Raw genomic sequence first — 17,242 nt, forward strand, 5'->3', positions numbered from 1 at the left:
ACTCTGAACTATTTTTTTCGAATTTTATTTTATTTTTGATTAAAAATGATTAATCTTCAATTTAGAATTATTAAATAATAATAAATCAATAGAATTTATTTATTGTTTTAGGGGAGGGAGGGGCAAAAGGGGGTGCTTAAGGAAATACCAAGTCTTCGAGGACTCAAATACGCTAAATCTTTTTTTTTTAAGATATTCAAAGTAAATAGAAGAAATTTTCAGTTACTGTTGAAAAAAAAAATTTTTCATTTCTGCGGGCAAAGTGGGGTACCCCCTAAAAAAGGTAAAAAAAAAAAATTTCTGGATTTTAAACGAATTTGATCAAGTTGAATTTTTTTGTAAGTAATTTACATGAAGAAAAATTATATTTTACATGTTTATTGGAGACAAAAGGAGAAAAAAAATTTTTAATAGTTTTTATCATAAAACAAACGTCATTAATATTTTTCAACTGCCAATTGATTATTGAAAAAGTTTACCAAAAAAAAATTCAAAGTAACGCTTAATTATATTTACAGAAGTGATTTTGGAATGTTTAAAAACCATTTAAAATATAAAATTTTTTTTTATAAAATTTTGGGGGTACCCAGTTTTGCCTACCCTACCCCCTTTTGTCCCCCCCTTCCCCTATATTATTTTTTTAAAATATATTTTTAACCCGTCAGCGCTCCCGTGATTTTTAGTGTCTCGCTTGCGCGACAGCGACATCCTATAAGTTGAATAGTGTCCTGTGAGCAAAATGCTCATAACGGGAGTCCTGACGGGTTAAAAAAAGATGTTATATTTTTTTGAGCGAACAATTCGATAAATATTATTTATGTGGTTAATTATTTTTAAAAAGTATACGATATGGTAAAAATTCTAGGATACACATTAGGGTGATTCAAAAAACAAACAAATTTTTTTTTTTCTTCCAAACAGATTCAAAAGTTTCGTTTAGATAAAAAAAGACGCCTGTGAAACTTAGAGCTCTTAATATTAATATTAACATTGTCTGCATTGCACTTTTCTATTTCCCATAAGAATAACATGGAAAAAATTTTTTTTACGTCTTCTGATTTTTATAAGTAGCTAACGATGCGTCATAGGAATAATTGGCAGGCATGTTTTTGTAGGGAATTGAATGCTCTACAAAAAAAGATTCTTATCATTTTTTGAGGAATCTATTTCTTCAAAAGTTATTTGAGGTTGAAGTCGAATTCATATTAAATTTTGAGATTTTCTTACTTTTCCGACGAAACTATTAGACCTATTACAAAATATCATTGGACCTTTTTTGTAGACAATTTTATTCCCTAGAAGTTATTTTCAATGAAGTTTTTTCGAATTCCGCATTGTTTTCTAGTTAATCACATTTGAATAACATGCTCATGAAAAAAATAGTCTTCTGATCGATTCTAAGAGCTTGACATTGAAATAAAAATAACTAGAAAACAATGCGGAATTCGAAAAAACTTCATTGAAAATAACTTCTAGGGAATAAAATTGTCTACAAAAAAGGTCCAATGATATTTTGTAATAGGTCTATTAGTTTCGCCGGAAAAGTAAGAAAATCTCAAAATTCAATATAAATTCGACTTCAACCTCAAATAACTTTTGAACAAATAGATTCCTTAAAAAATGATAAGAATCTTTTTTTGTAGAGCATTCAATTTCCTACAAAAATATGCCTGCCAATTATTTCTATGACGCATCGTTAGCTACTTATAAAAATCAGAAAACGTAAAAAAAATTTTTTCCATGTTATTCTTATGGGAAATAGAAAAGTGTAATGCAGACAATGTTAATATTAATATTAAGAGCTCTAAGTTTCACAGGCGTCTTTTTTTATCTAAACGAAACTTTTGAACCTGTTTGGAAGAAAAAAAAAATTTGTTTGTTTTTTTAATCACCCTAATACACATATAATACGAAATTGTTGATATATCTTTCGAAATCAAAGGACTTCCTTCATCAATCTCGAAGGTACAAACTACAAATATCTGTGTATAACGCAGATGTTTTATTATTGTTTAACGGACTTGAGCTAACAAGAGCCGATTGAAACATTTTTTTTTTTTTCGAAATTGCAGAATGAAATCGACATTACATATTTTTGTGAAAGTGAGCCCTGATTATTCCATATAACAATTTTTTTCAATTCTTGAGCAAGTCTACTCTCAAGTTCGATAGGTGCTAGTGTCTTTTTCTACGTATGTGTCTTGCTGCAAATACTTGTGACCAAATTTAAATTGCAAGCCTAGTACAAGCCTTACACAAGAAATTCGTGCCAGATTATAACTCAATTTTGGAGGAAAACTATAGTCGAATATAGTTGCGCATGGCTTGCTTAAGACTCAAAATTGACCTTGAGCAAATCTTCAGTAAGCAATGCGTAAGTATCTACTGTAATTTACTAGTGCAAGAAATGCGTCAGACACTTTTTCATTATTGCGTGGAGTTCAAGATATCTTTAATATTCTTGCGTACAATACCATAAGCAAAACATACACGAATCTTGACATAGGTTTTTCGATATACGATCTTGCGAAAAACACTTACGTAGAAAAAGACACCAGCAGCTAGGGGGTCTTGCTCAAAGTACTGACTCCAGAATCTTGCTCAAACACGTGTTATTCGGGTAAAAACTTCGTTTGGATCTGATTGATCTGATTTATGTTTGTAAACAAAAAATTTACCTAGTTCAAAGCTGGTTTTTATTGGTTCAGTTAGTTGAATTTAATTGTGGTTCATTCTCAATATTTTTATTTTGAAAAATAATTTATAAGCAGTTTGATGATAGTTTAATGAGGATTTAGAATCAGTTTTTTTTCGCACATTCAAACTGTTTAATTAGAACAGATTTAAATGAATTTCGAATCAGATTTGACCATTAGGATATAAAATATTCGAACAAAATAACATGAAATTAAGTATCTACTATGGAGGGTAGAGGTACGTCTACCCTCCATAGTATCTACAAAGAGATAATAAATAACCTTCACAACTATCGTATTTTTTTGTTACAAGACATTATGCGGTATATTAAAAATTTTCCATTTAGTATATTTTTTAGTTTAAGGATTTAAAAATTTAAATAAAATAGATATTCTTACTCGATAAAATCTGAATTTATTTAAAAATTACCTGATCTTTTTTTTTTTTGAAATTGTGTAAATAATTTTCAATTTTCTTCTGCTAAGGATTAACAGCAAACGATTTTGGTTCAACTCAATTGGACGATAAAGATTTTGAATTCTAAGTGGATAGTTTTTAACGTTTTCTAGAACCTTAACAGAAGGCTAAAAATTTTATATCATAAAAATTTTAATTGGTCTCCAAGAATAATTGTTTTTGAATTCTCTTTTACTCTACGATTGCAAATTGCAACAAATCAACAAATATAGTTCCGTTATATCTCTGAGTGTGAGAAAGAGGATGAGGAACGTTTCACCACCAATTGGCTGAACAGACTTCTGAATTTATGTTCTTTACCGGCTTCGTAACAAGGACCAAGTAGCTCCATCTACAAAATAACAAGCGTTAACATAAACGTTATGTGATATGATAAATCATAGGTTGCTTGATGGTAAAGCAGAATTACTATAAGAAACATATTTTAAAATTATTTTCAAATTTTTTAAAACAGTTTTTGATTACTAGCGATTTCAAGGCCGTCACTAAAATTTTATTAGTTATCTCATTGTTATAAAGTATTTATAATCACTATTGTTTCAACCTCGAAATAATTAAACAATAAAATTATATCAATATTATATATCATTGAAAAATATAAAACTAATCTGTTATATACTAAATGTCTCAGATTTTCTAATTTAAAAAACTGATTTTTATTGAAATTATTCCCATTCATAAAATTCTATAAAATTATTTTATTCTTATATTTGTAATATATATCTATTCAGGTTATTAGAACTTTTAAATAGAATCTTAATGCATTACTTTAGAGATAACACGGTTCCACTTTTTTTCGATCAGCTGACTATTCTATACCTATCAAAATTTATTCAGATGTATATATATGTATACATAATATACATATATAAATAAAGTAAGAAATGTTTCTATAAGGAGATAATACAGTATACGCCGTAATTTAATAAAACATTACAAAAAGTAAATAAGTTAAATAATTTATCATAAATATAAATAAAAGTTTATAAATTTTTAAAATTCTACTATGAAACTATTTCATAGAATTGACCGGAAGTTTTTTCATCGGAGTACCACACAGCACCACGTCAGTTATTTCATGTGTAGTGAGTGATTCGGTTGATTTTTACATTGAGTGGTTTAAATGTATTTTTCTCACCGCCTTTTTCAATTGTTATTTTTTATTTTTATTTAAAAATTTATTTATTTTAAAATAAATTCAAACAAAATAAATGACTATATATACATATACATAGTATAAACATTAGGTTATATATTTTTAACATGACTTTTTGCTCGAGAAGATGAGGCTACATCATAGTAATTGGATTATTTTTATCATATTTTTAATAAACAAGTAAATATAATTATTCACTTTATTAATTAATTATTTTTTTAAATAAGTAATTTCAAATAGTTTGATAGTCATTTAAACTCTGAAACTCGATTTGGAGGTTATATTGATTGGTTCATTAATCAGATTATAAAGTTTTTTATTGATTTATTAATACATTATTTAAAATCATTTCAGTGGTTTCTTATTTTGTAACATTGCGGCTCAAGAAATTTCTAATCCGATTCCTGATGATGGTAATAGTGATGAGGTAATAAATAATATAACTTCAAGTGACACTGGCCAAAGTAAACGAGAAACATTAGAATCTTTTTTATTTTCAAAAATTGAATTGCCTGTTCGAGAAAACACTGATGAAAAACGACAGGATTTTATGGTATGAATTTTTATTTACAAATCATTTAAATGTTATGATCCTGAAGTTAACAGACAATTAGTAATTTTCGAAATTTTTTATCAACAAATCAATTACAAAAAAAACAAAAACTAAAAACATGCACATATAGAACATTTAAAAAACTGCAGGTGGAATTTTTTCAAATATTTTTTTTTTATGATTTATTGTTTAAAAAAAAAATCTGAAAATTATTAAACGTCGGCTAACTTCAGTATCATTAAATGTTGCTTAGTTTTGAGATCATCGATATCTTTATAATCGTATTTGAATAATAATTAGACTTATTTATTGTGTCAGATTTAAATAAATAATAGCTTTCAGTATCTGTTGAAAATCTACTTATCTAAATTTTTTTATTGTTGGCATATTATGATACTGAAGTTAGCCGATGTCTAATAATTTTTTAATTGTTTCACAAACGATAAATTTATAAAAATAAAAATAAGGTAAAAGCCCCTATACCCGCTCACTTTTTATTGGAGTGAGATTAAATCACTCAATATAAATGATTAAATAAAATTACAAACCATATTTTTTTTTTATAGTAATTTTTTGTAGTTTTAAGTATTAGAATAAAATTTTAGTTTCAAGAATAATGTTGATAATTAATTATTATTAATTTTTTAAATAAGATCCTTGAGTGCACCCATAGTCGCTCACTAAAAGTTGTGATGAACCATTACTCGATCAACACATGGCCCTACAGTCGTTCAAAGACAACATCAATTAAACTATGATAAGTTTATTGATTTGGAAAATAATATTAAATTTTATGAATTTTAGAAATATATTTAATAAGATAAATTTATAACAATTCTTAAAAAATTTGACGTAACCTGAATTTAATCTAACGAATGAACGTTAAAGTAAAAAATGCCCGGCTGAGCGCGATTTTGAAAACAGTCACTTAATTTAAATTTATATTCTATTATGAAATAATTTGATACATCATATTTTAATATATTGTAGTGACTGGTAACTTAAAGTTAATATCTCTTATACTACGATGATAACACACTTAAATTAGAAATAATAACACCACAATTAACAGCAGTAAAAGAAAGGCAAGAGAGATATAGTTTATTGAATATAAGATGTACGCTGTTAGATTGTCAAATTATGACTGACTGACTCTAGTTGCGTTTTTATAAAACAAGAGAACAAGGTATCTGTTTTCTAGTTATTCGAATATTTTAAAAGATCAGTTTCACATTCATTACAATATTTAGATTCACAAATAATTATTTATCAATAATAATTGTTTTAGTTGAAATTTTTTTTTCTTAAAATTATAAAAAAAAGTATTAAACAGTAAAAGTGAGCGACTAATGATATTGAGCGGGTATAGGGGCTTTTGCCTTATAGATTTTTCAATTTTCTACATCACATATTTTTTTTTTTTTTTTTTTTAAATTAAATTGTTGAAAAAAAAATCCGAAAGTTGTTAATTGTCTGCTATCTTCAGGATCATGGCAAATTTATAATTTTTTTCTAAACTAATATAATTGCTAACCATACAAAATTGAAGTTTTTTTACAAAAAAAATTTTCGATCGTAAAGCACTCCCTAATGCTTCGCATTATGAGTCGTGCAAAAAAGTAACTATTCTCTGTATCACTCTTACGGCTCGGCCGTACCCAATGGAATCTCTAATTTAAGATTTCTAATTACGTTTTGAATATTTATGGGACTCGAGTGATGAAAATCTTTCGAGGAAGTTTGTCTCCTGCTTTTTGTCGAAAGCTAGAAAAATCGCTGTAATGGTAATGATTTAATAAATAATTAGAAATCTTAAATTCGAGATTTCGTCAGGTGCGGTCCAGTTTTAAGGGCATTCTCTGACAATGCCCCCAACTGTAAGTAATTTTTTTTCGATTCTATATCTCGACGAAATTGCTACTACGTTGTCTTTTTTTTCAATTTCTTTTTAATTAATTAATAAAATTTTAGTACGGTTATGACGGTTAAAAGTCATTGAAAATTTTTTAATTAGGGGGCACTGTCTGAGAATAGCTTTAATTATACGAATTGGACATTATTTGTTGTACTGACATGATAAATAAATTCAAAGATGAATTATCATTTTTGAAAAATTTGAGCATTGCTCTCTCCATTGTGACAATTAATAGAATTTTCTGGAGTTATGACTCTGAGATACGCTATTAGTTTTTTATTCGATGGTTTAAATCTTACGCCTGCAATAAATTGTATCAAGAGTAATTTACCATTGCTCCTTGTATTGATTTTAAACTTTTTATTTTCTATAGGAAAGTAATGGCCCCGATGAAACTCATTATCCTTTTCCAAGTGAAGAGACTAGCAGGACGAACAATTTAGATTCACTCAAAGAAAGTTTAACTCAACAACCAAATCTATCTCAAGGGTGAGTTACTTTTTTTTTCTTCTATTATACAATTTTTTCATAGCTCTAAGTGGTCCTAAAAATTTGATAATTTCAATAGATAAATATTTATTTATTGACTACTAAATTAATGTAATTCAATCACTATTTCCTATGCATCATGATCAAATTTTATACTATCGATATCAAAAAAATATGAAAAGAACTGGGGAGATCTAAAAGTACACACGTTAATTACTCATGATATTATTAAAACAGTGAATTGAAATTTATAAATTATCTTTACGTGGATTTTCATTACCAATAATAATACTATTTTCATTCAAGTAGTATACGACATCTCTCCGAGAGGTAGTTAAAAGTAATTTTTCAATTTTATAAATAGAAGAAATTTACTTGAAATAATATTATCAAATTCGGCTATTTAATAAAAAAAATAATAGCAAGTAAAATTAACCATTAACTTTAATAAGTACCATTTAAAATTTATACGATTAACTAAAGTAAGTTTTAATATATGAATTTCATAATTACATTCGTCATTAATGCTTAACTACTATCATCTGTGTCCAAGCTGCATGTACCTGAAGATCGGAACGTTTCTCAAGCAACGGGGGGTGGCTAAATTTCTAGAATAATTCACATAAAAATAGTACTATGGCAGCTAAAAATTGCCAGCCACCCTCGATCTCCGGAACTACCCCTTAAGCCATCCTAAAGCAGTCAATTGAGAGAAATAATTATCTTAACAATAGATCCAGGGCTAGTGGCCACCTGAATTTTTTTTTCCGAGTACTCTTCGAGTTGAGCTACCCGAAACAGGCTTTCAAGCTGCTAGGCATTAATCATAATGAGTCTATCAATGACCGAGATGACAAAAAAATATTCTGTAAAATACGAAATTACAAAAGTAAAGCTATTCAAAGTGACAACACAGAAATCTAAATGCATAAGAATAATTGTTAGGTAACTTCAGTTGATAAAATAATTTCCGTGGCAAAAAATATTCATTATCATGAGAGTAATTGATGAAATATAATAATAAACTCATGATATAATTTGGAAAATTGTGAAAATAATTCTAATTTTTAAAAATTAATCAATTAAATAATTATTCTATGATTTAAATTCTATGATTAAAAAAAAAAAGGTTTTTGATTACTTTGAATAAATAAAATTCTAATTATTCATTCGCTCGAGCTTACGGTAATATGTGACCCCTCCTCTTTCTCATACTCAATGGCTTGAATGTAATAAGAGTAAGTATGGACATTACTGCGGGTGTGGGTATTCCTAGGAATCAACAGCTAGCTGTTGATTTTTTTTTTTATTGTATTAAAAACAAATGATACATAACTCTCCATATTTTGAAAAAAAAAAAATCCAACGATAAATTTAATATTTTAAAAGTACAACTAACGATCAATTTGGTATGTTATTTAGTTATTCAGATTATTATAAATTATTGAAAATTGATTGATCGTTTTCAGAGAAAATATTATCTTTTTCTTGAAGTCAGTGTGCAACTATACTTCTCACTATGAAAATATACCCATGAAGGAATCGCCAATGGTATCAATTGGCCGAGCCTTGGGCCAGTTGTAATTTCCCAAGCCTTGGAAATGACCATGGGGTCAGACCTGGTCCAAGCTTAGGCCCTATGGTTTGATTTTGTTATCCCCAAGCCTTAGGGGTGACCATGGAGCCAGACCTGGTCCGAGCCTAGGCCCTATGGTTTGATTTTTATTAAATCGAGCCTTGGCCGCTGACCATTGGCCCAAAGATCAGCCGAGGCTGGGCCCGATAGTTTAATTGTTGTCAAGCCGAGCGTTGGCAGCTGACCATTGGCCAATGCCTCAGCCTAGGTTAAATTTTTATTTAATATTAAAATTAGCAACTTTACATGTATCTATATATATGTATATAGAGAAGACCAGGGCATAACGATCCACCGAGTGTACGATTAATATCAAGAGTTGAAATTTTCTAAAAAATTAAATTTTTCATTTAATTAGTTATTGCCATGTATAAAACTTGAGTTAACATAAATGTTAAAGTTCAATAAACAATACAGTAGTGCTACTTGATCTTACTCTTAATTTATTCATTTATATCAAATCATAAAATTACAAATTAATAAATATATGTCATTACTCATCAGACAATTTTAAGTTCATTAAACAAAACTACACTTCACCTCATCTTTACGATCTAATATTTCTGAATTAATTTTTATTTAAATAATTATCAAGCAAAAAAATCACGATTACCTGAACATCAGATTTAGCACAGTGGATAGCGTCCCGGCCTAGTAACCAGAAGGATCTTAGGTCGAACCCCGGTAGCCCCCAAATAATTTTATTCGTTATTTCCCATTAATTCAGTGATTAGTTAATTACACCTGAGAGACGCTGAACCTACCGCGAACGCTTAGATAGCCCTCATCTCATGGTCGGTAGGTACAACAGATTAACCGAGGAAATTTTACGCTTTCCTAAAAAAAATGTGTTGTCTGCCGTCCACTGGCTCTTTCACTATTAGGGATTGGAGAAATGAAAACTCATGTTAATTATCAAAGTTTATACAGTATCTTCAACAATCAGATCTCTCTTGACTCAGCAATATCTACACATTCAGGGTAATAAGCTATAACATAACATATATTTTATTTCTTTTTAGTTTGGCTGAACTTGGCCGTTTTAGAACTGACTATATTGTCATTATAGTATATTACACTCCTTGGGCAGTAAATAAGAAAGCCTCAGATCACATGTAATTGTTGACCTCGGCTTCGCCTCCGCCAACAATTACATGTGATCTGAGACATTTCTTACTTTACTGCCCTAGGTGTGTAATATACTATTTATAACCGCTTATAGATAGTTTTTGTATAGTCTTTTTACAGTTGAATAATAGTTGAAAACAGTTTGCATATGTCAATTAGATCCACACGGAAAGAAATGTATGGTGCTTATCGCCATACTCTTATTATAGTATTGCAGCCAGTACCATAAGTATGGCGTTATCTACTATAATGTATAGTACAAAAATCTTTGCGTAGTTTACATGTCTGTACAGCGGGATAGACAATATCAGTATGGGCTTGAGTCCCATACTACATTAAAGAAACGGCAATGCCACTAGGCTGCGTCACAATAGATCTTTGTGGAGTATAGTTAATACACTATCGGATTACCATCAATACTGCGTAAATGTAGTTGCTAATTGTTTTATATAATCTTTATTAATGTCAATAATACTGTACATTAATCAAATTAAAAAAAGAAATCATAAACAAATAAATTTGAAAAAGAAATTAAAATAATAGTTTATTTCCTTATTTGTCTTTTAAATTTTACAAGAAATAATGCCTCATAATTTAAAAATTAATTTTTCTAAAAGGTATATTTTTATTATTTAAAGCAATCAATTTATTTCAGAACATTTTTATCATATTTAAATTTTCACTGAATCCTATCGAGAATTTTTAATTGGTATGAATTGATTTCAATCGGGAATAAAAAAAATCACATAATTTATACTGAAAATAATTAATATTAATAATAACATAGATTTATCATTAATATTATGTTCTTATATATTTCTCTACTTATATATATTGGGTTTAATCTTATACTATTTATAGATAATATATTTAAAACTATAACCAAACATAACCTATGCTTTGACTTCAATAAACTTTGGTACTACTGCAATATAAGCATACGTAATTTTACGATATTGAATAGGGTTATCTGCCAGAAGCATTGTAGATACCACCAAGTAGTATGGGCCTGACGCCCATACTGGCATAGACTCTTATAATTAATGATTATTATGAATGTTACTATTCCCGTATGGTCAAATCATCTATACATACAATTTTTAAACGAATGAAAAAATCCTTGCTACCATACAGTATGGTGGAATCGACCATACAGCATAGTGGTATCCGCGAAAAATTTCTTTCCGTGCAGTAAAAATTTGATATAAATTATTTATTAACTCTATTTTACGTGATTTAATTTACAGTTTTTATTTAGTTGATTAACAGTTGATTTATAGTTAGCTCTAAAACCGTTGTATGACGATTTTAAAAGCGCACATTACAACTATTTATCAACCGTTAATTTACTGATGGTAAACAGTTTTTCACTTTCGGTAGGGAGCGCCTCGATGAAATATGTTTTACTTTATAATGAAAATAGTAATTTGCTGATCATTACATTCAACAAATTATTTAATCAAAGAGTTGATTTAAAACGGTGAATAATTTCTTAATTTAAAATTTTATAACATTCATATCACTTAATTGAATTCATTCATATGAATGTTTTTAATAATTGTTTATTTCTTAAATTTATTCTTATTGATCTCTTGCATATATTTATGTTAAATATGTTAGTTTATCATTATCAACATATCAGTTCGATTTTATAATTAGTGTTGTTATTTTCAATATTCTAACGCATAACCTAAAACTTCAAAATTCTTGATAGCATTTTAACAATCGCCATATTTAATTAAGATGGTTTCTAGCGAAATTGGTCAGGCGCTAGCTAGCATCTCGATATCATTTTTACTATTAGAGACACTGTTTGTATTTTATTTAAATGGGAAAAAAATAAAATACGAAATTAAAGAGTAATACAAGTATATTAAAAAAAAACGGTTACATTGATTCGAATAAACTAAAACAAAGAAAAATATTTCATTTATAACATAATATTATACTCTGTGATGATCATATTTTACTCGTAGTTATAAATAAAATAATTTTCAATAACAAAAACAATCGAAGCCAAGATTGCAAAAATTCCACTTGCAAGCATTTGTTTTAAATACTGTTCATGATATTTTGAAATATAATTATTCTGAAAATTTTGTTGATCATAAATAAGAATAACTCCAGCCGCAAAAGTCATTATCGCCCCGATTCGAGAGAAAAAAAGCGCCTGAAAATAATAAATGTATTATTTATAGGTATATTTATATTTAGTTAATTTCACCTAGAGCAATGACAATTAACATAAAAACAAGCCTTGATAATTTCAAATATTAAATGAACACTAAATCAAACCATATTCAAAAGTATCAGAAAATAATTTACTTTTCTGTTTTTTCTAAGTATCCTGCTAATAAAACTTTTTTTTCGTTTACATTATTTAACAAGATACAAATTACGACTTCGGATTAATTTCAGACATTCAACAGAAATAATTTGTATATTCTGGATTTCACATAATTTTGAACATTTTCGAACATGTTCTAAAAACACTCAAATCAAACAAGGCTTTTTATGCGAATCGACCTACTTTAGCAAAACCAAAAATTATAAAAAATATGTTAGCGAAAATTGCTGTTTTATTTAAATATATCTTACAGTTTTTTTGCTAAGTTTTTCTCCTAACAAATAGCAGAATATAAGAATCGCATTAATCATGATATAGCCACAAATTGCCACATAAATGACTCCAGCGTGATTTAAATTTGCCTGCATTCGATCGTTGAACGGATCAATGATTAATCCTATAGCAATCACGCAAAAAAGCTAAAAAATATTGATAAAATTATTTATTAGTTCTACTTATATTTTTACAAAAACTTACTAGTTCAATAATTTTGCAAAAGAAAGGAGTCTCATTTAAATATCCTTTCCACCTTGAGGTGATACTTAGACTACTTCCTCTTTCATCAGCCATGCTTTCTCGTTAATTGTCGCTATATCCTTTTTTTATTCTTCCTTTTTAAATAATACTCAATGCACTTGTTTTCTATAATGTTTTCTATTAATGATGCCGTTTTTTTGCTACAGATAATAAATAATGTACGGTTTTGAAATCAGCTTTTTTTACAAATTTTTACCTGTACCTTTATAACACAAACAACAGTTAATTTTTTCATAAGTATTTATTTTTTTAAATAACGCTATTTAGTAAATAATTATTTTTTATGAATTTTTACTCACTTAATTTACCATTTCCGTCTTATTATAAGTCTATTTCGAAATTTTAAAAGAATAAAATTCTGTTAGTTCGTAAATTTTGTCTAACAAATTTAAAAAAAAATTTTGACAGTAACAATTCTGATGCTTGCTGTAGCAAACTTGACAGTTTCAGAAGTCTTGGTTATTCTTGGACTGTCTTCTGTCATAACTCCCCACTTTCTTTTTTTGACATAAGTAACGCCTAAGTGTACTTAATTCGTAATTGCTATAATTCCTCACACTCGACCTCAAGAATTGAACTGACCGTGGTTAATAATCTACTAAAAGTATTTAGATAATAGCGGAATCCACATCAAAAGACCAAAGTATTACACGTAAAAAAATATCAAAGAATTAATTTTTTTTGCCTAGGTAATTATCTGTAATTAATTGATAATATTTCAGCAAAACGCTGTACCTTGAATATTCAATTGAAAAAAAAAAGAAATATTCAAAATTTAAGAGATCTAAAAATAAAAAATTATTCCACTTGAATTCAAATGTATAAATTGAAATAGTTGCCGAAGTGAGGCGAAAAAATTTTTTCGATCATAAAGCGCACTCTGATGCTTCGCATCATGACTCGTGCAAAATTAAAAGAGATTGGTCCCCTAGTGGTAATATTGATCAATTCTGGAGCAAATCTTGAACAAGTCAAGGAGAATACAGCAAAATATTATATCTATATATTCTGTGGTTTCAAGATCTTGACTAAGATAGCTACTAGAGTCGTTGCATACATAATAATACAAATGACAAAGTTAAAAAAAAAAATTAGAAATTAATTTACACATCGGTCGACTTATTAAATATTTTCCTCTCAACGTCCCAACTACATTATTCACTCTAGTTGTAAATTAATTTTATTTTTTAAACTAATTGAACAAAAACTTATTAAGTTAATTTAACGCATCACAAAAATAAAAAAAATTAAGAAAGAAAGCATCTTTTTGTTTCTGATTGATCTCATCGACGACGATAAATTTCGATTTCGATAAAAGACTGAATGTTTGGAAAATTTTTACGATAATAAGAAACTGTAAAAATACACAAATTATATGTAAACATGCCACTGAAAAATTTCTAACAGATACACTGAGAAATTATTCTTGTTTGAAATACTATGGCGTCATAGTACAGCCGGACCATGTTGACCACCTACAGAAATTGAAATAAACCCATGCAAAAATTACTATCACCATAGTAGAAGTAACAATGATTATATCACAAATTGCTGTAACCATTGTAAATTTTACTATGGCCGTAGTAATTTTTGCATGTGGTTATTTCAATTTCCGTCAGATGGATACCGTAGTCCAGATTTGTTATGACATCATAGCATTTTAAACAAGAATAAATTCTCCATGTATAAAAAAGTGAAACTACTATTTTTATCCACGTAGGATGCATAGAAAAATTTTTAAAATATCTTCGGATGCTAAATACCAAAATCATATTACAGTTATAATGATAAATTAGAGAGGATGAACGTCGTAAAAATTTCACGCCTTCGTAGTAACACCTACGTCCAGCTAAGCAAATTCTCATTGATATTCTCGTTAATTTTCGAGTTCATGGAGAAGTTATATTTGAAGCATAGCTGACCCAGTTATTTAACACTATTTTAAAATGAAATAAAATCATTTCTTATTCAAACGAAGTCGAAACAAAAATGTATTTTTTATATAAAAGTAAGCAACCTTATAATCGATTAGGACATTGTACATGATCAATTTCAATATATCGGTACCTAGATTTTGAAAAGACGTAATCTACACTCATAAAATTTCATGAAAGGCTCTAAAAACTCGGTGATAAGAACTTATTGAAAGAAATTTTAATAATGTATTGTGTGACAAGAGGTGAAATAAGACCATTTTAGACCATTTAGAGTAAAGTTGGCTGCCCAAGCCGTGCACGGAAAAAAAAATTTTGTAGTAAGCGCGATACGATTTCCTGACCGTCACGATACTCGTTTGATTTTTGGAGGTTAGTTAGGTTAGCGATACGCATAGTGGTGGTAACGATCATATCGTGAAAAAAACTAGAATTGATCGTGACGGTAGCTCGACAGATCGTTACTAGAACTGCACGGATTGCTCCCTTCACGAAATGCGCATCACGATTCATTAGACACTTCCAATCACAAGAACTTTTTTCCGTGTAGGCGAGGGCTGACATCACTCACAGCTTGAAATCATGTTTGATCCTGTGTCACATATATTGTTCATAATTATCTTCATTGGAACTTCAAGTTTCAGTCACAGCAGCCAGGCACAAACAAGTTAATTTAAGACCAAAGGTGTGATCAAATATAAGCATAAGCGTAAATTGTGGTTTGCAATTTATGATTAAGCAGAAACAATAAATACTATTCGAAAATTTATGAGTCGGAAATCATTAATAAACAATCGTTTTGTAAATAAGTTTTGACTTAGATTGGAACGTTTATATATAAAATATCTGAAAAGCGTATTAAAAAAGGTGTTTTTTTGAATTTTTTGTTGATAATATAATTTGAACTGAAGAAATTACATTTCTTTATAAGATGATCGAAAGAGACCAATATATGATGATTTATCCTGAAAAAGTGACATAAAATGTTATTTTTCAAATATTGTGACGTCCATATCTTTTGAACTAATCAACCGATTTTGACGTTCGATGTGCCAATTGACGCGTTTTATTTAGTTCTAGAGCTGTCTAGATGTAGGAATTGTTCAGAAGAGTCACTTCAAAGATAATTAAAATAAAACGTTTTTTACCATTTCTTCCTCGAACGATATCTCTCGAACGAATTAACCGATTGAGACGGTTGAGGCAATCGACGTGTTATATTGACTTTTAGAGCTGACTAGATTTTGAAATCGATCGATCGAGCCGTTTTTTGAAAATTTCCAAAAAACTAAAAAAAAAAATGTTTTTTCCGTATTTCTTCTATACACTGAAAAAAAGATTTATTTGAGCCAACTAAGATTTATTTGAGCCAAAGATATCGTATATTTGGATATGGCCAAATAAATATTTAATTGTGAGAAAGATATAATATATTTGAGTAGTTTAATTGCGTGAAATAAGTTATTTATTTGTGGTAAAGAAATGATCCAATTGCTACAAATAAATAAGGGCTTCAAATATATGTATAGTATCGCCAAATTTTAGGTTATTTATCACAAATTTAATATCTTTACCACAAATATATCAATTACTTACCACAAATAAATTATATATTTCCGTCAAATTATAAAATTATTTGAATCAACTGTCATATTTTGTTGTACCAAATATATTTATTTGTCATTAAGAAATATTAAAAAAAAAGCCACAAATAAATTGATTTATTTGGGACAAATATTTCTTTTTTTCAGTGTATCTTAGAGTCTATTGAATTGATTGATCTGAAATTTTCAAGAAAGTTGACGGCCAACAAACTCTTTCGATTGCCGCAAAAACTATCTCAATCGGTTAATTTATTAAAAAGATACGGAGAGTTTACACCTATACACACACACACACACACTAACACACACACACACACACACACACACACACACACACACACACACACACACACACACACACACACACACACACACACACACACACACACACACACTAACACACACACATACACACATGCACGCGGGCACACACACACCCATACATACAGACACTCGGATATCATTCTGAAAGTAGAATAGCTTTCTATATTCTCAAGACGTCGCCATCTGATGAAAACCCGGTTTTCGAAAATCGGGATGGAAACAATAACTTCCCGAATTTTCGAAAATTTGCCATTCTCTTAGCGGGAAGTTAAAAATATGAGAATTTCCAAAAATCATTATTTCAATTAGTTTTTTTTTTGTTTGAAAGTAAAATAAATAACTTTTTCTATCGAAATTGTCATGTTGTTGTATTTTAAAGTTTTCAAAACCTATTATTTTTTTTGAACAGCATACAAAATTAAGCAAATTAAAAAAAAAAAATTTT

At 28.5% G+C, this 17,242-nt stretch overlaps 3 protein-coding genes across 5 annotated transcripts in view; 1 reads left to right on the plus strand and 2 right to left on the minus strand.

The window, feature by feature from the left end:
• Positions 1 to 3,508, minus strand: part of LOC130665201 (zinc finger protein 2-like) — a 135,347-nt gene extending 131,839 nt beyond the window's left edge. Inside the window, exon 1 of one of the 2 annotated variants that reach the window (XM_057465507.1) lies at positions 3,127 to 3,508. The gene's annotated coding sequence lies outside the window, so the exon portion shown is untranslated. The remainder of the gene's footprint in view (positions 1 to 3,126) is intronic. The other variant, XM_057465506.1, reaches the window with a different exon arrangement.
• A 509-nt stretch (positions 3,509 to 4,017) lies between these two features.
• Positions 4,018 to 17,242, plus strand: part of LOC130664628 (SUN domain-containing ossification factor) — a 38,337-nt gene continuing 25,112 nt past the window's right edge. For both annotated transcript variants that reach the window (XR_008989434.1, XM_057464627.1), the window contains exons 1-3: positions 4,018 to 4,510; positions 4,685 to 4,883; positions 7,172 to 7,287. Coding sequence is in view for 1 of the 2 variants with exons in the window: in XM_057464627.1 (XP_057320610.1) it covers positions 4,458 to 4,510; positions 4,685 to 4,883; positions 7,172 to 7,287 (368 nt within the window). In the remaining variant the exon portion in view is untranslated. The remainder of the gene's footprint in view (positions 4,511 to 4,684; positions 4,884 to 7,171; positions 7,288 to 17,242) is intronic.
• On the minus strand, positions 11,900 to 13,427 carry LOC130664629 (uncharacterized). Its single transcript, XM_057464628.1, has 4 exons — positions 13,235 to 13,427; positions 12,876 to 13,137; positions 12,650 to 12,817; positions 11,900 to 12,221 (listed from the first exon to the last, which is right to left on the minus strand). Exons 2-4 carry the CDS (start codon positions 12,966 to 12,968, stop codon positions 12,018 to 12,020), a joined length of 465 nt encoding a protein of 154 aa, XP_057320611.1. The 5' UTR covers positions 12,969 to 13,137; positions 13,235 to 13,427; the 3' UTR covers positions 11,900 to 12,017.

This window comes from Microplitis mediator, chromosome 3 (assembly GCF_029852145.1).
Source record: "Microplitis mediator isolate UGA2020A chromosome 3, iyMicMedi2.1, whole genome shotgun sequence".
Taxonomy (NCBI): Eukaryota; Metazoa; Arthropoda; class Insecta; order Hymenoptera; family Braconidae; genus Microplitis; species Microplitis mediator.